This window comes from Heptranchias perlo, chromosome 21 (genome assembly GCF_035084215.1).
Source record: "Heptranchias perlo isolate sHepPer1 chromosome 21, sHepPer1.hap1, whole genome shotgun sequence".
NCBI lineage: Eukaryota > Metazoa > Chordata > Chondrichthyes > Hexanchiformes > Hexanchidae > Heptranchias > Heptranchias perlo.
In genome coordinates, this window is record NC_090345.1 from 14,275,585 (window position 1) to 14,298,668 (window position 23,084).

Genomic DNA, 23,084 nt, shown 5'->3' on the forward strand with positions numbered 1-23,084 from the left:
TCCCTTAACCACTGGCACACCATGGCTGCAGTGTGTACCATCTACAGGATGCATTGCAGCAACTCGCCAAGGCTTCTTCAACAGCACCTCCCAAACTCGCGACCTTTACCACCTAGAAGGACAAGGGCAGCAGGCAGATGGGAATGCCACCACCTACAAGCCACACACCCTCCCAACTTGGAAATATATTGCCGCTCCTTCATCATCGCTGGGTCAAAATCCTGGAACTCCCTACCTAACAGCACTGTGGGAGAACCTTCACCACACGGACTGCAGTGGTTCAAGAAGGCGGCTCACCACCACCTTCTCAAGGGTAATTAGGGATGGGCAATAAATGCCGGCCTTGCCGGCAACGCCCACATCCCATGAACGAATAAAAAAGAACATACTGGTCAGACCTCATTTGGAATATTGTGCTCAGTTTAGGAAGGATATGTTGATCTTGGAGTGACATTTCATCAGGGTGATACCTGCGATGAACGGACTGAGCTATGAAGAGAGACTGGGTAAACCTAGCTTGCATTCCCTAAAGATATGGACGTTAATCAGAGAATTTTACAGCATAGGAAGCAGCCATTCGGCCAATCATGCCTTTGCCGGCTCTTTGAAAGAGCTATCCAATTAGTCCCATTTCCCCATAGCCCTGCAAATTTCTCCTTATGGGGTGATCTGATTGGGGTGTTTAAAACTACGAAGGGAACTGACAAGATAGATAGTTAACACTATTCTCTTGAGTGTCAGTGCTTTAATGCTGTGGGGTATGGAATGGCAGAATGAAAGTTCACCCCCGTAATGCGCCACCTCGTACAGAAAAGTTAGTATTTCAAACACACCACATTCGCTGTTACTAAGACTCCCTAGATTCTACAATTTCATCATTTGTTTGGTATCCCGCACCAAGCTTGAATATTCTGTTTACCTAAGTTGCTTAGTTGGAAATTAAGTTAAAGTAAAAAAGCCAACTGCTATCCTAGCCAGCGCACCATCGCAAGTGCTGACACCGTGGCACTTAGCACTTACCAAGTATTGCCTCTGTGAGAAAAACCTGGAAAATACCATTGCTGTAGAAATTCAGCTCAAACAGGGCTGGAACTGTCGTGGTTGGAGCAATAAAGAATTCACTATTGCGTCTGGAGCTTCTGACATTCACACAATCACCCAATAAATGCAGCGCATGCATAACAACGTCTTCGGAATTTCCAGAGAAGCCCAGATCAAAATCATGAGCCAGTACAACCTCCTTCATACAGAAGAAATCTTCGACCAACTTTGATAAGTTGACACCCTGAATGAAGAGGGATTCAGAAAAAATAAATCTACAATGAAGACGAAACTCTGCCAACCATATTAGATGTGATCACATCCCTATTTTACAACTATAGTTACAAATTTGAGAAACTATGAGAAATATGAACAAGAGATGTTACCCACACTTTGGAGTATAGTGTATATAATGCTGACAGTTAATATACAAGTCATAAACTGTCACTCAGTCTGGAGCCCATGATTCTTACTATGTTGGGCAAGGAGGGCATGCAATTTATTTTGAAAGAGTGTTCAACCCAGACCAGAAGCACACAATGAAATTAGGAAGGAGAAGCATCACCCCTGATTTTGATGATTTTTCCCCTTTAACTATAACAGTAAAGCCATTCTAAACAGCAAATGCTGATTTACTTCCCTGCAGCAACCCAAAATCCAAGTGATTTATACTTATCGGTCTCAAAAACCCAGGAGTCAAAACAGAATTCCTCAATTTCTACTTCAGACTCCTGCTGACTTTTGAAAAAGCATTCACCTAAATAACAAAGGATAGTGGACCTAATTTTTATTCCAAGACTGAAGCAAACCTATAGTTCATAAGCTCAACTTCACTTGTGGAATAAAGACTTCATCCAACCTTACTGTATACAGTAGCCTGCTTATACAACATTGGCAATTTTAAGGAGAAACATGAAACTAAATTAAAATATGCACTTGTCTTCCAGATATCTGATGCAGATTTTTTTTCTATGGTGCAACAATTGTTAATTTGTGTCTAGGTGAAAAAGGCAGGGAGTGCTTGTCTGTAGAGGCTGCCAGCTGGCAAGCATAAAGCAGGACGCTGCGATCATTTTATTGGGTGCAGGAATACAGCACGCAAACAGCAGAGAAATTTATTAAGGATGGGAATAAGCTGGTGCACTTTAACTTACTTCTAAATATTAATTTTATTTTAAAAAAATAAATCCTTCCTTATGGTTGCATTTTTACTTTTTCAAGTGTTAGAGCGAATGCCTTTTTTGTATATGGAAAATATTTATATTCCATGCATGGAGAAGTCCATTAGTGAGGCCCTATGATTTGTTTAGTGTACCTGCACTATTCTACATTGCAGGCTACTGGTGGTGAGCAGGGAACGTGAAGCAGTACACACACTTGTTGTAAATTATTGCCATTTCCAGTTTATATTCCTATATGTAATGCTACCAGCACAGAGGTGACAAATATTTAGTCAAGTAATTCACAGGTCACATGTTAAATAATTTTAAAGTTATCCATCTCCACAAACTCAAAATGCAACTTGCAACAATCAAAGTGCTCTGAAGTGTTTAATAAGCCTGGCAATATCAGAAATCTTTTGCCCATGCTAGCACATGCCAGCCTCAATACATAGCTCACAAATGCAAAGCTCTCACCTCCCTGTGTCGGTAAAGCAGCAAACATGCAACAATGTGAGTGGACATCACAGCAGAACATCTACTGGCAGCTGGAATTTAGAAACAAAATGATGATAAAGACAATTTGTAGAATATTCATACACTGCTCTATTCAGCGAACACATGATCGATAATGTCTAAATTTTCTAAAATTCTTTGCTACAATTTACTTTCCAAAATAAACCAGAATTTTGTAAATAACCAAAAGATTTGCTGAGGGTATTTTTTGAGGCGGATTTGAAGAACGAGGGAGTGTCAGATGAACAAATGTTACCTCACAAATCATTTGCAAATTTAACTTGAATTTCTTTCCCCAAGTTTTTTTCCTTCCTCTCATGAAGGCAATGACTCATGCTGAGATGCAGCAGGCATTTGTAACTCTCTAATACCTTCACCAACTACCTATTCCTAGTCTGAACTGAGACAGTGAATGTCATCAGGCTGTTCAACTGTGGAGAAGGTGGAGTGGGGGATTGCACCACAAGATGAGACTAATCCTGTCCTTACCCAACACCCATCCCACGTATTTTCCAGTAGGAGACACTGAACAGTAATCAAGAAGGGAACTCCTGAATAACTTTACCACTCACTAGCCCAAAAGAATCAATTATAGAATACCCACTGCTGCCTTATGAGATTGGCTAATGCAGCACAAGATACACAGAATTATGTAGAATATACAGCACAGAAACAAGCCAGTCAGCCCAAAAGGTCCACGACGGTGTTTATGCTCCACACGAGCCTCCTCCCTCCCTACTTCATCTAACTCTATCTGCAAATCCTTCTATTCCTTTCCCCCTCATGTGTTTATCTAGCTTTCCCTTAAATGCATCTATGCTATTCGCCTCAACTACTCCATGTGGTAGCAAGTTCCACATTCAAGTTGAATTTGGGACTGCCAAGTAAAATATGTTCTATAGTTTCACCCATTCATTTAATTAATTTTTTTATTTGCTTTGCTGATTCATAAATTAGCATTTTTTGTTTCAGGTAAAATAGACCGTGTGTATAATTTGAGAGTTGCAAAGGAAATTCAGTGCACAAAGGATTAAACTCTACACTTACTGAACAGTGCATGCTTGGCTACATTGGAAATCAGCTGGCGCCTGTATTGGTCATCTGAAAAATCTCTGGAATTTATAATTGGAACCTGATCGGGTTCAGCATGGTCGAGGCCTGGTCTACATGGACAAAACAAAGCAGAGTGCAGCAATAAAGGATTTTAAAAAAAACTGTAAACTGTTATTTCATTCTAAAAGATAGTTACACAGATAGAAATAGAAAATTATGAAAATGCTGTGTAGCGGACAAGTCTGTAACTGAGATTCATAAATTTACCAATGATTTAAAAAAAGGACCCACAGATTGTTTTAATCTGGAATAAAAATGGAAAATTTCCCTCTAGCAGAAATTTTGTCTTTTAGTTCCTTGTAAGTTTCATTTCATTCGTGAACAATTTCTTCTAGAAACTCAGTAATCGTGCTGTTAAAACTTTTCATCGTCATTTCTTGGCAGATTGAACAGAGCAATATTCAAAACAATGCATCGTTTCTGAAAAACCCCTTTAAGCGATTGTTAATTAATGCAGCACAGGACGGTGATGTGATGGTGTGTGACAGAGTTCCCATGTACTGTGACACAATGTCACACCTGTAATTCCCCACAAGCTGAGTTCCCAATCTGAGTCAAACAACCATAAGGACACAGTAAACAGAAGCCAAATCTCCTTGTGGCAGGGCTACAGACTAACATTAGCAGAGGCCAGGGAACAGGCTTCCTGTCTGCTTTCTCAGTCAGCATATGGCATTGGTTTGAGTGGAAAGGAGAGAAAGCAAAATAAATTGAAAGGAAAATAGAGAGATGAAATGGCACTAGACATTAGCGCCCAACAATAAAGATTTTGAGAGGGAGACTACAGCAAATCTTCAATGAAAAACCTTTTTGGATTATGTTGCTGGTGGAAGCAGTACCAATTGGTGATGGATACCACCTTGCACAATTGTGTCAATTGCTACCAACTTCAGCGGCACCATCTGTAGCAAACCAGCATTTATATTACTGAATCCTATCCTGAAGCAACTGTGGAACAGTTCCTACACCAGCCAGATCCACATTGAAACTATGCTAACTTGCACACCAGCAGTTTTTAAAAAAAATTGCAGTCACTATTTCCTAACAACTCGAGCGTCGCCAATGAAAGTCTGTGCAGGCCACTGGGAGTAATAACACTTGCTGGCCTAGTCTGGGGCAGACCTGAGCTTTTCACCTGCTCCAACTGCCTGCAGTCGAAAAACATGGCCATCACCGCCAGAGGCAAGCCAATTTTGTTGCTGTGGGTGTTGGTGCTGCAGTTTAAGGTGCGGTGTTACACGACGGACTGCCGGTTTGTTGTCGACCATAGACCTGCCCTCTGTGACGATCTATGTGAGTGCACTATTGGTTTCACCTCAACAAACCAAGCCTTACCTATCGGTGATAATAGTCGGAAGAAGGATTTCCTCCAGGGAGAGGGCTGCAGGCAATGGACGGTTTCTTTGAGCGTCAATGTACTCCTGTAGTACCAAAAATGACATTTGTGTTTTTACTTTGATTACCCACAATCTATGCACCTTTTAAACGATTGTAAACAATTTTACAACACCAAGTTATAGTCCAACGATTTTATTTGAAATCTACAAGCTTTCGGAGGCTTCCTCCTTCCTCAGGTAAATGTCAGGAACTCCTCGAAGCCTACGCATTTATAAATCACAGAACAATACATGGTGATTACAGACAGCCTTTGCAACTGCCTGTTGCCAAGGCAATCACCGTGTTCAGACAGAGAGGTGTTACCTACAGAACCCCCGAATATACATTCAACAAAAAAAACAAACAGGAAAAAAAAAGAAAGGCAGAAACATCCGGAAGGCAGAGAAAGCCAGCAAATGACCCGTTATTTTAAAAACAGATAGCTTTTGTTCGCTGGTGGGCTTACGTGTAGCGTGACATGAACCCAAGATCCCGGTTGAGGCCGTCCTCATGGGTGCGGAACTTGGCTATCAATTTCTGCTCGACGATTTTGCGTTGTCGTGTGTCTCGAAGGCCGGCTTGGAGTACGCTTACCCGAAGGTCGGTGGCTGAACGTCCCTGACTGCTGAAGTGTTCCCCGACTGGGAGGGAACCCTCCTGTCTGGCGATTGTTGCGCGGTGTCCGTTCATCTGTTGTCGCAGTGTCTGCATGGTCTCGCCAATGTACCATGCTCTGGGGCATCCTTTCCTGCAACGTACGAGGTAGACAACGTTGGCCGAGTCACAGGAGTATGAACCATGCACCTGGTGGGTGGTGTCCTCTCGTGTGATGGTGGTATCTGTGTCGATGATCTGGCATGTCTTGCAGAGGTTACCGTGGCAGGGTTGTGTGGTGTCGTGGATGCTGTTCTCCTGAAAGCTGGGTAATTTGCTGCGAACGATAGTCTGTTTGAGGTTGGGTGGCTGTTTAAAGGCAAGTAGTGGAGGTGTGGGGATGGCCATAGCGAGGTGTTTGTCCTCATTGATGACATGTTGAAGGCTGCGGAGAACATGGCGTAGTTTCTCCGCTCCGGGGAAGTACTGGACGACGAAGGGTACTCTGTTGGTTGCGTCCCGTGTTAGTCTTCTGAGGAGGTCTATGCGATTTTTCGCTGTGGCCCGTCGGAACTGTCGATCGATGAGTCGAGCGTCATATCCCGTTCTTACCAGGGCGTCTTTCAGAGTCTGTAGGTGTCCATCGCGTTCCTCCTCGTCTGAGCAGATCCTGTGTATCTGCAGGGCCTGTCCATAGGGGATGGCCTCTTTGACGTGGTTAGGGTGGAAGCTGGAAAAGTGGAGCATCGTGAGGTTGTCCGTGGGCTTGCGGTAGAGCGAGGTGCTGAGGTGCCCGTCTTTGATGGAGATTCGTGTGTTCAAGAAAGAAACTGATTCTGAGGAGTAGTCCATGGTGAGCTTGATGGTGGGATGGAACTTGTTGATGTTATCGTGTCGTCTCTTTAGTGATTCTTCACCATGGGTCCATAGAAAGAAAATGTCGTCGATGTATCTGGTGTATAGCGTTGGTTGGAGGTCCTGTGCAGTGAAGACGTCCTGCTCGAACTTGTGCACGAAAATGTTGGCGTATTGGGGTGCAAATTTGGTCCCCATGGCTGTTCCGTGTGTTTGGGTAAAGAACTGGTTACCGAAGGTGAAGACATTGTGATCCAGGATGAAGCGGATGAGTTGTAGGATGGCGTCTGGAGATTGGCTGTTGTTGGTGTTGAGTATTGATGCTGTCGCAGCGATGCAGTCATCGTGGGGGATACTGGTGTAGAGTGCCGAGACGTCCATCGTGGTGAGAAGTGTTCCTGGTTTAACTGGTCCGTGGGTACTGAGTTTTTGTAGGAAGTCTGTAGTGTCGCGACAGAAGCTGGGGGTTCCCTGTACGATGGGTTTCAGGATGCCCTCGATGTATCCAGAGAGGTTCTCACACAGGGTTCCGTTGCCTGATACGATAGGACGTCCGAGTGTGTTGGCTTTGTGTATCTTTGGGAGGCAGTAGAAGTCTCCCACGCAGGGAGTACGTGGGATGAGAGTGCGTAGGATGCTTTGAAGGTCTGGATTGAAGGTCTTGATCAGTTTGTTGAGCTGGTGGGTGTGTTCTTTGGTCGGATCTGCGGGTAACCGTCTGTAGTGTTCCTGGTTGTCCAGTTGTCGGTATGCTTCTTTGCAATAGTCCATTCTGTTCTGTATGACGATGGCTCCTCCTTTGTCCGCTGGTTTGATGACGATGTTGCGGTTGGTCTTGAGAGCGTTGACGGCGTTGCGTGTGCTCGGGTGACATTCTGGACTGTCTCCTGAGTGCGCCTGATGAATCTGGCATTGACGCATTTCCTGACAGCTTGGGCAGCAACCCTCCGGAGGAGTCCAGTTTGACTCTTTCCTCTTCGGTTGCTGTACCGCGGATCCCTCTGTCTGCTGTTCCGGATCATTGATTGTCTCATTGGGTTCGCTGTTGAAATCTTGGGGTTTGTGGCAGAATTCCCGGAGCCTCATTCTCCTGATGAATTCCTCTGTGTCCGCCGCGAGACTAACGGGGTCCATTTTGGTGGTGGGGCAGAAATTGAGCCCTCGGCTGAGAACTTCGATTTCGTCTGGTTGAAGGGTGTGGTCGGACAAATTGACGATAGACTTTCCTGTGGTTGCAACCGTGGTACCAGGGGAAGCTTGGTCGATGTCACGCTACACGTAAGCCCACCAGCGAACAAAAGCTATCTGTTTTTAATATAACGGGTCATTTGCTGGCTTTCTCTGCCTTGCGGATGTTTCTGCCTCTCTCTCTTTTTTTTTTCCTGTTTGTTTTTTTTGTTGAATGTATATTCGGGGGTTCTGTAGGTAACACCTCTCTGTCTGAACACGGTGATTGCCTTGGCAACGGGCAGTTGCAAAGGCTGTCTGTAATCACCATGTATTGTTCTGTGATTTATAAATGCGTAGGCTTCGAGGAGTTCCTGACATTTACCTGAGGAAGGAGGAAGCCTCCGAAAGCTTGTAGATTTCAAATAAAATCGTTGGACTATAACTTGGTGTTGTAAAATTGTTTACAATTGTCAACCCCAGTCCATCACCGGCATCTCCACATCATGGCCTTTTAAACGAGTTAACATCTCCATTAAAATAGGAATTTAAACAAGTGTCGATACTTGAAGAGCAGAATTTTGAGGCACTTGTTCGCAAAGAGCTCATTGTCAAGAGATGCCAAAATAATTACAGACACAGCCAACACTGTTTTTGTCTAACCATAAAGACAAACAAGGATTTAACCTTGAAGCCAACGTGTGAAACCTCCTCTGGGAAACCCGAATCAGCTGATGGAGACATCGGAACAAAGTGGCAATGTGTAGGTGGAAGAGAGTCTGAAGTTCCCTTTAGGAATACAGAGGGCCATACAAAATGTGCAACAATTAAGAGGAATCAACAATCCGTGCAGAGAAAATAAAAGTGATTTCTGTGAGGTCTTACTTTGGGTTCTGATAACGTCAACTATGTTCTTTCACAACACATTCCTCCCTTATGTTTTACACTGCAAATCCCATCATTTGAATTGCACTGTTTTTGTACTCATTAATCTATAATGAACCATAATGTATACATCTCAGTTAATACAACAACAACCTGCATTTATATAGCACCTTTAATGTAGTAAAACAACCCAAGGCGCTTCACAGGGGTGTTATCAAACAAAATTTGACACCGAGCCACATAAGGAGATATTACGACAGGTGACCAAAAGCTTGGTCGAAGAGGTAGGTTTTAAGGAGCATCTTCAAGGAGGAGAGAGGTGTAGAGAGGCGGAGAGGTATACAGAGGGAATTCCAGAGCTTAGTGCCTAGGCAAGAATTGGAGGAGTGCAGAGATCTCGGAGGTTTGTAGGGCTGGAGGAGGTTACAGAGATAGGGAGGGACGAGGCCACGGAGGGATTTGAAAACGAGGATGTGAATTTTAAAATCAAAGCGTTCCCAGTCCGGGAGCCAATGTAGGTCAGCGAGCACAGGGGTGATGGGAGAACGGGACTTGGTGCGAGTTGGGTTACGGGCAGCAGAGTTTTGGATGAGTTCAAGTTTATGCAGGGTGGAAGATGGGAGGTCAGCCTGGTGAGCAATTGGAATAGTCAATTCTAGAGGTAACAAAAGCACGAATGAGGGTTTCAGCAGTAGATGAACTGAGGCAGGGGCAGAAACGGACAACGTTACGCAGGTGGAAGCAGGCGGTCTTGGTGATGGAGCAGATGTGTGGTCAGAAGCTCATCTTAGGGTCAAATAGGACACCAAGGTTGTGAACGGTCTGGTTCAGTCTCAGACTGTGGCCAGGGAGAGGGCTGGAGTGGTGGCTAGAGAACGGAGTTTGTGGTGGGAACAGATGACAATGGGAGAATAAATCAGTCTGTGGGATGATTGGTTTAATAATATTGAATAGTTACATTTTTATGTGCTAAATTCAGGAGGTTATCCAGTTTCGTCACTCACCTTAACAGAAAACGGCTGTCCAAAGTCTACTCGGACACAGCCAAAGTTTTTACGAAGCATTCTGAAGACTCCTTGTGCAACGCCCCAAAGGCTCTCTTTCTTTTTGGGTTTTCCCTAGAAAATAGCACATTACAGCATTGCTATACTCAATTTGGGATTGAATCAGCTACTAAACCATTTTAGTTTAAAAGAACACAGCAGGCTGCTTGTCATAAAAATAAACAGATAGATACAGCTAAGTCCAGCAAATAGCTTTAATGTTATTAAACTGTATGTTAAGTCACTGCTCGTGGGTTTGACCCTCAGTGGTTATTGATGCTAGGCAGCTCACCCTAGATGATACGTTGCAGCATCTTTCATTCACTTCTCGATCTCCAATTCACAAAATTAGGACAATTGTGCAGGCAGGTAATACTTAACGGTGGCTAGATCTATACACTGTGGACTGAAACACACATTTAACAGTAAATGTTGAAATAGTCCAGGTTTTATGGTATTTCTCTTATTGCCCCTCCTCCATAGGGTTGAAGATCATAGTTTACTGAGGAATGCGATGGTACGATTGGAACAGATGTTTCTTTGTACCCTGATGCAATACTGCATCATTTGTATTAAATGACTGACAATAAAAGCTTTTACTTCCAGTCTTTTCTACAGTATAGCAAAACAAAATAAAGTGAACAGAAAGCAATAGGTCGCTTAACTATGATTAATGCAGCATTAATGTTACCCACCAGCTGTTCACTGTTGTAATTGCCTTCGATGATCCGGTCATATGAGATTCCCACTGGAATAATCATGACATCGGCAATGGTGTTTTCATAGAGGCTATCGACCACGATAGAAAGAAGGCCTGTCATGGCTGTGTATGGTTTACCACTGCGAGACCGTGTACCTTCCACAAATATTTCCATAAACTGCTGCTGACGGAGAAGTTCTTCAATGTACTATCAAATGGAATAGGTAGCAGTCAATTAAAAAAAAATCAGTCATACCATTACTTACTCATATCCTATTGACTGGCCCTTCAACAAACTCCTTGCACCATTCATTTTTTAACATTTACTTTAGTCTGATGCATTTTCAGAGAACTACTTCTAGCAACACAGTTTGCTGATATACTAAGCACTGAGCCATAGACCAGTGGAATGCAAGTACACACCCATGATACCCCCGATAATTATAAAGAAATAAGGTGCTAACTTAAAAGAACAGGCTCTCACCAACACTAAAAATGTTGAAAGACAAGTTTAGAAAGTTCTCAAGTGATCCAATGGACCGCCAGGCAACGCTTTTAACTCAGTTTACCATTTGGTTGGGGCTACACTACACTCAGAGGGAAGGCCAAAACACAAATTAACGCAAAAACAGACACCACCAGGGGGTTGCATTGATATGCATTGGAAACCACTTTGCATTGAAAAGAAATTAGTACTATACAACATGGTAATAGAGAAATCAATTCAAAAATATGCACTGCTTATTCTTCCAAGGATTTGTTTCAAACCTCCCAAATCTTCACACCAAAACTTACCACACGTAGGACGGATCTATACAGAACATCTTTCCGTCCATCTGCACCAATATCCAGTTTTCGACGGATGAAGAAGCCACCTAGTTTCCTTATAAGTGTGCTGTAAAATCAACACAAAACATCTTAAAAACCATAAATCGGAATGGCTACAACACACTAGTTTTATAGCTTCAGTGACAAACAGAGCACAGACCTATTAATTGGGCCACAATCCAGGCAATTGAATACTTCTGAACACTGGAAGAACTTTGAGTTCAAACTAAGGCAGCGTCCTTTCTATTATGCAATGTCAGAAAAGTGATTTTCATAGCTGCTCATGCCAATTATGATAAAGTGTATTTGCCTGTAATTATATTTTTAAAGCCTTACATTTTAAAACTAGTCAGCTGCCAGAGCAGTGTATCAGCTGATCAGCCAATATCTTCTATTCAATGCAGAATTACACAACAAATTTGGCACATAATCTCTGCTGGGAACCGGAACAAAATTGAGATAGCATCAATCAGCATTCCCTCCACTCTGTCCCAACAATGTACTTTAACCTGAACCTCTAGTGCACACGGTACTGCCAGTGTGACATTTCCATTTTCCACAGCAAATGCCATTCTGAGTTTGCTTGGTGAAAATGCCAACTTATAGGTAGTTTAAGGCTCTTGTCCCATGCTCACTAGGAACTTGAGTCCACTGCTCAAACTCATTTCACAGAATCCTTACACCCTGCAGGGAAAAAAGAGTTTAATCCCATCAGTCAAACCAAGTACCAGAGTTCAAAGTGTACTGACCCATTGCACTTTGCCGTTTCTGATTTTAAAAAGACATTTTACCTTGTGCACAATATAGAAATATTTTAGTGTAATTAAAATGCAGCTTGTCAATAATGGAAACTTTGCTCCCCAAGGAAATTTAAAAAAACAAGAAATGTGAACTGAATTCATACTAACCCCTCTCCTGCTCAAAAGTATGGATAAAGAAATAGGAATAAGACTTTGAGCCTGCTCTGTTATTTTGATAACTGTGGCAGCTCTTTGATTTTTAATTCCAATTTCTTGCTCTTTCTCCATATCCCCTAATATTCTTACTTTCCAAGTAAGTATTTATTTCCTTTTTAAACAACAATTGATTGTGCATCGAAGACCTTCTAGGGCAGGGGATTTCACATCCTCAAATTCCTTTGTGCGAAGATTTGTTTTTCTGGAGCAGTCAATAAAGAAGTTCAAAACAGACAGGCAAATCATATTGTAAGTAAAACGTTCCCAGGAAGTATCTCACCGGGTTTGTGAAAATATTGTTCAAATACAGAAAGGCACACAGCACAAATATGCTGGCTGGTGTGTTTGCGTTCAGCACGAAGTGAGAGGATGAAGGAAGATGACTTTGGGTTCTTTATACTCACCTGAAAATGGGGATATTCAGATTATTTCCAGCAGCAATGTGTGGTGCTTTGATATTATGACAGAAGAGAATGAAAGTGAGCAGCAGGTAGTCAATGTGCGATTTGTGAACTGGTAGAAAGATCAATGGGACATTCTGCTGTAGAGAGGGCAGAAAAGATAAGATTAATAGAAACATAAATTACTACGAGGAATACGGGAGATCCTTTCAATATCAGACTAAAACCTCATCAAATGAAAGCAGAACAAAACTGAAAACACTAACCTATTTTGTGCAACATATTCTTCCTGTCTTGCACTATGCACTCTAATATTAACTTATAACTACAACAATTAGTGGTGCATCTTATTTCCTTATAATTGTCTTGTGCATAAGCTTCCAGTAATATCAGAATTACTAATTGTTCAATGACCATACCATCACACAAACATGTAGATCTGCAACACGCGTACTGCCAAATAGATTAGAACAAACTAAGGACCTCTCAGATAATCTCCATATTGTATATACATTAAACAAAAGATATCTGGGATGATTTCATGGTTTCGTAATCTCATCTCACTCAGTACCAATTATTCTCCATTTAAAATTCTTTTTAATACTTGCAGTGCAATTATTATGTAACATAACATGACAATGATAAATCCCACTAACCAGCTGTAAATAGAAATTTGTGAGTGTGATCAGTCGAGTACAAACTACAGTCAGCAGCAAAAACACAGTATGAGGGGGAGAAAAAGCAAATGAAATAAACACGATTTAAAACAAAAACAGAGAGAGTTTAAGGCTAATTTAATTTTAGTAATTCAGACGATGGTTAGAAGCCATTCAAACTTTGTTCTCAAGTTTGGAATGTTATTTAAATACCTCAATTAGATTAGAATTTTAAACCACTCCCAGTACCCAATGTTCTAAAATTAATGGACACCCAATCATGGATATTAACCACCTTAAATTAAACTTGCAACTCCCTAATTACTGTTCCAAAAATTAATGCAAAATCTATTTAATAGGTGAATCAAGTATGGGACAAAATCCATGGCCACCATTAAACACAGAGTACTGTACCATAGACCTCAAAGGATTGAAGGACCAGATAAAACCTGATTTTTGTGATGCCCAAACCAAAACTGTTACAAGTTAAATATAAGCAGCTACATTTTATTTTTTGCAGGTTCAATGCAAGACATTTTCTTTTACTTTATAGCAACTCAATGCATTAAGTTAAAACTGCAAGGTCCTACAAATTCAGGCAATGCTACAGATCTGCCAAGACTTCTCTTCATTGGGACTGCTTTATAAAAATTCAAAATGCTGTTCTCTGTATTTCTTAGTTGTTTTCTCTCTCTCTCTCCACCCCCTGCCTCCACACCCCAGAAAAGAGCTCTACTCATTACAATTTCTGGCATTCCCTGAATCACTGTTTTCTCTTGGTTGTCAAGGATCATCCTTAGCAGCAATGAAACTGCATTTCACCAACAAAGCTCTCCAAATACATTTCAAGCTAATAAAGGGAAATAATGGAGCCAAGGCTTTGATGATAGGACATAGTGGCTTGGCAACTCAAACAGTGCAGTCTTATATTGAGAAAGCAAGACTGTTCCAGGGTGGGGGTTGGGGGAGGTGGGGGAGAGAGAAGAGAGGAGAGGAGGGGGTTTGGCTGGACACGATTTGGAAACCCATTATCGACTGATTTTCCAGCTGCTCCATCCTCAGGAAAGTTTTGTTATTTACAACCAGACCATTAGATGGAAGTATGGAGAAAGCAAAGAGGCAAGGCAGAGGGGACTGGCAGGATCAGATCCATGCTGTACAAGCACACCTCGTGCCGACTGATCCCAAAGTAGCACCAGTGGCAGCTGAGGAGCCCTGAGCCTCACCCGTCATGCCCCTCCTGAAAACAATAAAAGTCTGACAGCAAAAGCTGCATTAGAGCACCTAAGAGAAAAAGGGAGAGTTTAAATAAAAATATCACTAAAGAAACTGAAGAAATTCCCTCCCCCTCAATTCTAAGAAAGCCTCTTATTTCTCCAAATTACTTAACAAGCATGGCTTCATAACACTGGCTTCTCTCCAGATTAGCACCAGATTAAAAGTATTTGGGTCACCTACATGCCCAGTCAGCTCACTGTTCAATTTTGTGTCTGTAACTCTCCCAACTCTGAGCAGCTAAAATAACATTTGTAAACCGCTGCCAATCACCATATTCATTACCTTAGGCAATCATTTGTTAGGCAATGTTAAACTTTATACTGTTGAAAGATGAACTTTAGTTACTGGTTAATAAACTGATATTTTGGGAGTGATATATTATGTTGGCAGTGCTATAGATCTGCTCTGAGGTCACTGTGAACTTTGGTAAGTTCCACTGGAAAAGGTCAAGGTGGGAAAAAGTTGAGATAATTTGAAGCATGGTAGAAGATTGGAATCAAAGTCCATGGAAATGCCAAAGAAAATGCTCACAATGACTGACGTCAGGCCTCTGAATGGCTTACCTCCGGGGATGTTAACTCTAAGCAAACAATAATTAGCTGTGGTGTGCTGCAGTACTATCAGCAACTCATACCAACTGGCTACCTGAACAACAAAATACTCGACAGTGCTAAATGTCTCTCAGTTCCCCACAGAGCAAGTGAACAATGGCAAACAATTCGTCAGGAGGCACGGAGCAGGATCCAGGTGTTTCCCAACACAACTGGTTGGGAAACACTCTCACTCTCCTCCTAGCAACTAGCTTGAAAGCAAGGAAAGCAAATATAATGTCCTACTTCAGATATACTGCACATCATCATGTTTGTGCTTATTTGTAATTGCTTACCTCTGCTGCAGCTTTCTTAACCATTTCAAGCTGCCCTTTGTGAATCTGAATGCTCCAAAAGAAGCCATTGAACAGTTTTAGCAGCACCCAACCAGTCAGTCTAAGAAAACAAAGTGATAGGTTATTTAAGCAAACTTTCACTGGATATAAACTAACCTTTGCCTTTCCCCTCCCTTTCCATACAGAAACTGCAGCGATCAATCTTGCGGCTATCAATGATGGTGTGACAACAGACAGCAAGTGAGAAGATTAAAGGGATTTTGGTGTGGAGAACACTTTATTGTTAAAATGAAACACAGTCAGAACAAAAAGAGTCAACCAAGGCCGTGAGTTTTCTTTAAAATTCACCCTTGGGGTGTGGACGTTGCTGGCAAGGCCAACATCTATTGCCCTTGAGAAGGTGGTGGTGAGCCTACTTCTTGAACCGCTGCAGTCCTTGTGGTGAAGGCACTCCCACTGCGCTGTTAGGTAGGGAGTTCCAGGTTTTTGACCCACCAACAATGAACATTTCTTCCATTTTACCCACCCCAATTTCCCCCTTCCTCACCTACAACGTACTGACTCATGCTGGATTGCAGTGGTACCAGCTTTCCTCCAGTACTTCGACTAAGTGTGCACACTTTCTATGTGGGCCCAAGCAGTAAGTTCCAGGGGTCTATTCAACTGTGGGGAGAATCATGCTTGTGCCCAATCGTGTTCTCCCCCATCATTCATACATTCATTCTTTTCAGGAGGGGTCACTGAATACCAATGAGAAGTGAGAACCCTCCCTAACCCAGGGGAGCTGAGACCCTTTGAAGTATCCTCTACTATTGTCCTGACTGAAATCAGCACAAAGCAGAGATCAGACATGGGTCCTCCTAATGGCCCAGTTCCAATGTATTTACGCAGTAAGCCATCAGGAGAGCTCTGAGCACAAACTTCTGATAAATTATAAGAAGCTCTCAGCTAGTTACTGATTATCAATCTATTTGCTTTCTCTGAGGGAACAAATGAGAAGAGCGTACAGTCTAGTGTGATTAGGATCAGCTGATCCACTCTGCTTTTTGCTTGCGTTGATGATATTGCAATTTTGTGCAATGAATGTAATTTTTATCACAATGGCCTTCTAAGTATCAAGTGAGGTGGGGGGGGGCGGGGGAGGAAGAAGAAACGCAAGGGGAGGAAAAATTATTTTAAGTCTGAAAAGAAATAAAATACAATGTAACAATGGCATGAATTTATGAACATCAGCAGGATAGAACAAGCTTCTTTGATGAGCGCCAATGACCTTGAATTCCATTCCTAACGAAAGCTTGCCAAGTACAGTTCAGGAACACAAGATCAGAATAAATAATCGATTTACAATGCTAACAAGCAATGTGCTGCATCCGTTATATCTTCAGTTTGACAGCTGTATCCCTATCTCTGTAACCTCCTTCAGCCCTACAACCCTCCAAGATCACTGTGCTCCTCCAATTCTGACCTCTTGTGCATCCCCGATTTTAACTGCTCCATCATCGGCAGCCATGCCTTCAGCTGCCTAGGCCCTAAGCTCTGGAATTCTTGCCCTAAACCGCTCCGCCTCTCTCTTCTCCTTTAAGACACTCCTTAAAACCTACCTCTTTGACCAAGCTTTTGGTCACCTCTCCTAATACCTCCTTATGCGGCTCGGTGTCAAATTTTGTTTTATGGTGCTCCTGTGAAGCATCTTGGGACTCTTTACTACGTTAAAGGTGCTGTATGAATGCTGTTGTTGTTCAAAGCAAAAGAGGTGATAATCAACCTGTTCTTTCCCAGAGATTCCTTCCCATCTACTCCTCTCAAAAGAGGTCCCATTAACTCCACCAGAGACAAGAGCATGAAAATACAAAGCTTATGTGTCAGCTTGGCTCACTTGGTAGCACTCTCAGCTCTGAGTCAAGACAAGGTCGAAGTCCCATTCCAGGAATTGAGCACATAATATAGCCTGACACTCCAGTGCAGTACTGAGAAAGTACTACATTGTCAAAGATGCAATCTTTCAGATCAGATGTCCATCCAAATAGGAATTTTTCAATAAAACATGCAGGACATACCAAATTTAATATATAAATAGTTTTGAACAATTTTTTAAACATCTATGTTGGTGACAAGTGATAAAATTAAGAGTGAGCAAACAAAGCTTTCATTACAATCTCATTAATTACCTGATCACAGCAGGCGAGATGTTGGCCACCATTTGCTGAAGGATTCCTCTAGCTTTTCGTTTTACTTTACCCACAGCTTTGGGGTCTGGCTGGGCAAGAGTTTCCACAGGCATCCTTTCAGTCACTGTCTCTACAATGGCCTTTTGCACTCTAGTCAACAGTTCACAGTAAAAGAAATAAGATTGAAAAAAGTTAAATACATTTAAAAATAACCATGCTCTACCGTACTGTCTTCAGTATGGCATTGCCAACACTCACAATTGATGTTTGAGTCCTACAAAAAAATGTTTCAATACTTACGATTGACTTGGGAAATTTAAGCACCTAAAGCTGCATTTAAATTTCTTGTGTGTTTTGCAAGCATTGAAGATACTCTGTAGGCTACAGAATTTGCAAATATTGCCAATGTTGTCAACATAAATACCTTGACAAAGCTACATAAAATTCACCTCCCTTTCCTCCAGACGCTGAGCCATACTGAAGTTTGATTCAATGGACCAGTTACATCACTCAAGGGGCCATTCTTTACAGGTGAGCCTTGACAGTGTGGACTTTTCTATTATGGGGACACCACACCTCAATCCTCAGCCAATCCATGAACATTTTTGAGCATAGGGTTCTGGATAGCAATCAAAATGTTCCATCACTCAGAAGTACTATGGCCCACTTTAGTAACTCTACTGCCACCCCAGGTGAGATTAGGTAAATCAGCAGAATTTGGGGGCCAGAGACCCGGGATCCAGAGGTCTTGGAGGGGGATACAGCACAGATTCACCAGAATGATACCAGGGCTTAAAGGGTTAAATTATAAGGGCAGGTTGCATAAATTTGGTTTGTATTTCCTTGAGTTTAGACGGCTGAGGGATGATCTAATCGAGGTGTTTAAAACGATAAAGAGATTCAATAAGGTACAATTAGAGATAGGCCATTTAGGAGAGAAATCAGGAAGTACTTTTTCACACAAAAAGTAGTGGAAACCTGAAACTCACTCTCTCCCATAAGACTGTGGATGCTGGGTCAATTGAAATTTTCAAAACTGAGATAGATAGATTTTTGTTAGGTAGGGGTATCAAGGGATATGGAGCCAAGGCAGGAAAATGGAGTTGAGGTACAGATCAGTCATGATCTAACTGAATGGCGGAACGTACTTGACGGTCTGAATGGCCTACCCCAGTTCCTATATTCCAATCTGTATGGCTCAGCTGTACACTGGATGGTGCCCACCAAGCCATCAGTACAGTTTGGGGTATACTATTGAGTCTGTTGGCTCAGTAAGGGTTTTGTAGTTAAACGTAGCATTTTTTGCAGTTTCACTCAATAACAGCAACAGTGCTAAGGTCTGCACTAGTCTCTAGTTGTTTATGTGTCACTTTAGGGTTGTGTCAATTAATTGATTTACTGAGAGAGTAAGCAATTACTGGGAGTACAGCTAAAAGTTTAACACACGAGTATGGATAATATTAAACTACTCTTTAACATTAAAGAGTAAAAGCCAAGAGTTTGTGCACACTCATCTGAACCCTGAGAACAAAGAGGGAGCAATTTTTGAACATCTCCTGCCCAATTTATGCTCAAAAACAGGGTGTCTGGCCAACAAGAATTTTAAAAAACAAGTTCTGTCCACTGGCTGCACGAGGCCCACCCAATTGTCGAGCGGGCCTCGAAATGGGTGGCCAGCGCTCAACCTGAAACAGGCAGGAGCCTTATTTTGATATTTAAATCAAGGGTGCTACACCCAGCGTAGGATTCCGAAGCAATTTTCATGGACCCAATGGGCAGGGCGTGCACTGCACCCACCCTGCCCATTGGTCCCTGGTGTGGAGCGGCCTAACCAACATTCCTTTAAAGGGACCACTGTGGGCTGCTCCAAAAATGGGCCACAATTCTTTTTTTCCCTTTACTTTTAAGGGGCCATAAAGAGCCCCAAAAATGCTCTGGCCCGCTGCCAGTTTCTGTGTGCCCCACTTCCTGGGATCGCCTTCCCACCGGGACCAGACTGTTGGCCAGCACGGTATAGGTGCTGGCCGATTTCACACCCTCTCTGGCCAGCGAGCTGTCTTGGAGCGCCCGATCGGTGCTCGCAGCTCGCTGGCTGCAGGCTAATGAGGCCCTATCACCAAGATGGTTCAATCTTCTCGCTGGTGCGATCTGGCAAGAGGCGTGATCGCAACAACTGCCTCCCATCTATATATATGCGCGCAGAGTTACGATCAAGTGTACTGTTCAGGTGAAGCACGATTAGGGGGCGAGAAACAAGGGAGATCAGTCCTAAAGACCATTTATGTTGATGAGGATTTCTTTGTGGCCTTGTGCGAGAATCTTGAACATTTTGTGCGCAAAATACTTTTGGCTACATAGGGTCTAAGGTTTTCCCATTCAATTGTTCAGCCCCCACTCGCCTACAGACAGGAAAAAAAAATCAGGCCTGAAATATTTCTGAATTATCCAACTTTTCCCATTTAAACACTTGAAAATTTGTCAAAATATTAAAATAAATTTAAACTTCTCTGATTCCTCAATATAAAACATTTTCAAGAACCATGGTAAATGGTTAAAATGGAACTTGCTGGCAGTTTCTGTGGTAGAATTCTCCGCTTACCCAGAATAAACAATAGGAGAAATGCTTTTGGGATTTTGTGTCTGCTGCATCACATAAATCCACCTGAGATTTCATATCTATTTAAGTACATAATTGAGGTGTCAGCAGAGCATAATCAGTCAACTGACATACCAGTGACTATCCACACCCCATTGTTTCATCAAAACATCAGCGTGTTGGGATATCATCTAAATGTACTGACAGATTCATAAAAGGATCTATTTTCTTATTTAAAATTGTTTAAAAGCTAAGGGCAATTATGTTTTATTCAAAGTAGTCCTTCATTTTATAATAAGAGGAGACAAGAGCTGAAAATATTGACATTTTGTTAGAAATGTCAGTTGCTGTCACATTTGAGGTGAGGTCTCTCTCTCTCTGCTCCATGATGATATTGATGGGGAGTGTTCCTCAGCATTTGGGGTACAACTTTGAAATGGCCTGAGAACTGATGTGGAGGTGCTCATCCTTGGGAAAACGTGTTACTGGCTAGATATTCCATATCCCCAGCTGGAAGTGTGGTTTCCCCAGGTATGGGATCAGAAAGCACCAATTTCACAATTGAAGGTTTTTTATTATTACTGCTCCCATTATTTATATGGTAATAGCGACACCTCTTTATGATATTGTCCTTCTCCAATAAAACCATTTGGGTTAAACAGAGGGTGAAATTATGCAGTGTGAGATGTTGCCCCGCACCGTTTGTAAATCTTAACAGACCTTCCTCACCTGTTGTTGTTTAAAACGTTCTCAATCACGTTCCTTGGAAACATATCACGATGCACATCTCGTTCCTGAATAAACAAGACGTAGCAGAGACGCCGTGCCAACCACCCTCGGTATCTAATCACCAAATAAAGACACTGTAAATATTGAACAATTACATCACTGCCCCAACCTAGCACGTAATTACACCAAAGCTCACAGTGTACAATCTGTTCACTCTCAATATAGAGTATTTTTTCTTGTTGGCCTCCCAAAGGTTCATTGCAATTTTAAAATTCATTAACAAAAATGAAAATTCTGCTGGACCACAACTTTTAAAATATTTTTCATCTTACGCATTGTAAAACCCCGAAGAGTAATTGCCAACAAATACACGACAGCTGTTTGCTGCAATTCAGGTTATTTTCCTCCCATTATTAGTTGTTTTTCTGCTCTCTTTAGCTCCCACTGCAATACGCACCATTTCCCAATCAAGAAAATGTGTGGGCAGGCAACCTGTTTTCAGGCCTCCGATAATGTCATTCCCAGCCAACCATTAGGAGATACTCGAGGATAATCAGGCCGGCTGTCCTTCCAACTGATGTGCCTGCCCTACAAGAAACTGCCTAGCCTCCCACTTGATACCCTTAGGGAGCATTGCTAAGTTCAAGAGCTTGCCATTTTGGAAATCATAGGTACAAACCACCATACTACTCATCTGCAACACAGCACAGCTTTAGTACAATTTATCTCTGCCAAACTGATTTGGGTCATTACTAAGCAGATCACATTTCTGTTAAAAATTTGTCACTTAGGCAATTGAATCACCCAAGAAAAAGATTTGGCCATAGAAGAGATGCAACCCATTTGTCTAACTTTTCCAACAAACAAGTTGGGACCTGCTGATCAACTCAAACAAGCTTAATGCGATGTTCCTTGCTCAGTTCAATTTGGTTTTTGTCAGTTCAACCGACTTCAAAATTATGAAACAAAAACAAGAGGAACAGAAGATATCAGTACAGTGAATTCCCATCAAATAAAAATGTGACTTACCCACTGAAAATAGCTAATTTTCTAGCATGTGCTCTTCTTTCACCCTTTGGTGTCAGGAACAAATTATATACAATCTCCTTCAATTTAACCAATTGATTTTTCCCAGTATGGGAGATTATGTGTTATTTTATTCAATGCAATGCTCTACAATTATGCATAAGCTATATGTGATAGCTTGATGTACACTAAAAAGACATGGGAATGAACCCAGCTGTTCACACAAGTGTAATTTCAGAAGGCGTTGTGCGGGGAGCGGGCAGGAAATTGGACATGAATTTAGATTTGAGGTTAGGATCAGATCAGCCATGATCTTATTAAATGGCGGAGCAGGCTCGAAGGGCCAATTGGCCTACTCCTGCTCCTATTTCTTATGTTCTTATTATGTAAAATTGGATCAATATGCCTTATAAATACCGTTTTATTACAAAAAACACCCTTCATCCACTATCCAACATTCAACCCACTAATTCACCTGGTTAATTTCCGTCACAGATTCAGATCATACCTGGTATGAGTTTCATTGATATAGATCACGTTCCGTAGCCCCTGGGAAGGGATACTGGCGTTGAAAAGTTTATCCTGGGCAGCAAAAGGACAGAACACTGAAATTACATCTCTGTACTATGTTCAAACTTGGCGCAAGTTTTTTCAAATACAAGAAAGTAGTCTCTTTCAAACTTATTATTGTAACTGCATCATGCATATTCTGAATAGTGGGTTAGGAAACACTGATCAGATTGGGTTAAAGCACACTAGCCTTGCACCTCTGACCTGGGTTAGAATCTGGACCAGATTTTTGGTATAAAAGTCTCCTCTCTGCTGGCTATAAGGGCTCCAAGTGAAACGAGCTTGGCCATTCTCAAACCTTCCATAATTTGGTGATAAATTGACAATCTCAATCAGAGAGACAGCAATAAAAATAGTTGGTGTATGCAATAAAGAGTCAATAATGACAAGAAGGTTCCAGCCCCTGGTCAGTGATGATTTACCTTATTTCAGTCAGGGAGGTGCTAGGGGCTCTATAATGGTGTCAGTGCCCTTGGGTGAGGGAAGTGAAAATCAGCCAGGATTCCCATAGATGATTACTATTCACCAAAACCTGCTGC

The 23,084-nt window shown here is 42.0% G+C and overlaps 1 protein-coding gene across 6 annotated transcripts in view; it reads right to left on the reverse strand.

Annotated features, from left to right (window-relative positions):
• The window catches only part of gpam (glycerol-3-phosphate acyltransferase, mitochondrial), a 58,916-nt gene that overhangs the window by 12,674 nt on the left and 23,158 nt on the right, over nt 1-23,084 (reverse strand). For 5 of the 6 annotated variants that reach the window (XR_010966674.1, XM_068002118.1, XM_068002119.1 and 2 more), the window contains 12 exons: nt 22,484-22,557; nt 20,950-21,063; nt 17,625-17,774; nt 15,457-15,556; nt 12,640-12,776; nt 11,247-11,346; nt 10,447-10,659; nt 9,713-9,826; nt 5,166-5,251; nt 3,765-3,880; nt 2,679-2,749; nt 1,021-1,285 (listed from right to left, as the gene is read on the reverse strand). Coding sequence is in view for 5 of the 6 variants with exons in the window: in XM_068002118.1 (XP_067858219.1) it covers nt 1,021-1,285; nt 2,679-2,749; nt 3,765-3,880; nt 5,166-5,251; nt 9,713-9,826; nt 10,447-10,659; nt 11,247-11,346; nt 12,640-12,776; nt 15,457-15,556; nt 17,625-17,774; nt 20,950-21,063; nt 22,484-22,557 (1,540 nt within the window). In the remaining variant the exon portion in view is untranslated. The remainder of the gene's footprint in view (nt 1-1,020; nt 1,286-2,678; nt 2,750-3,764; nt 3,881-5,165; nt 5,252-9,712; nt 9,827-10,446; nt 10,660-11,246; nt 11,347-12,639; nt 12,777-15,456; nt 15,557-17,624; nt 17,775-20,949; nt 21,064-22,483; nt 22,558-23,084) is intronic. The other variant, XM_068002121.1, reaches the window with a different exon arrangement.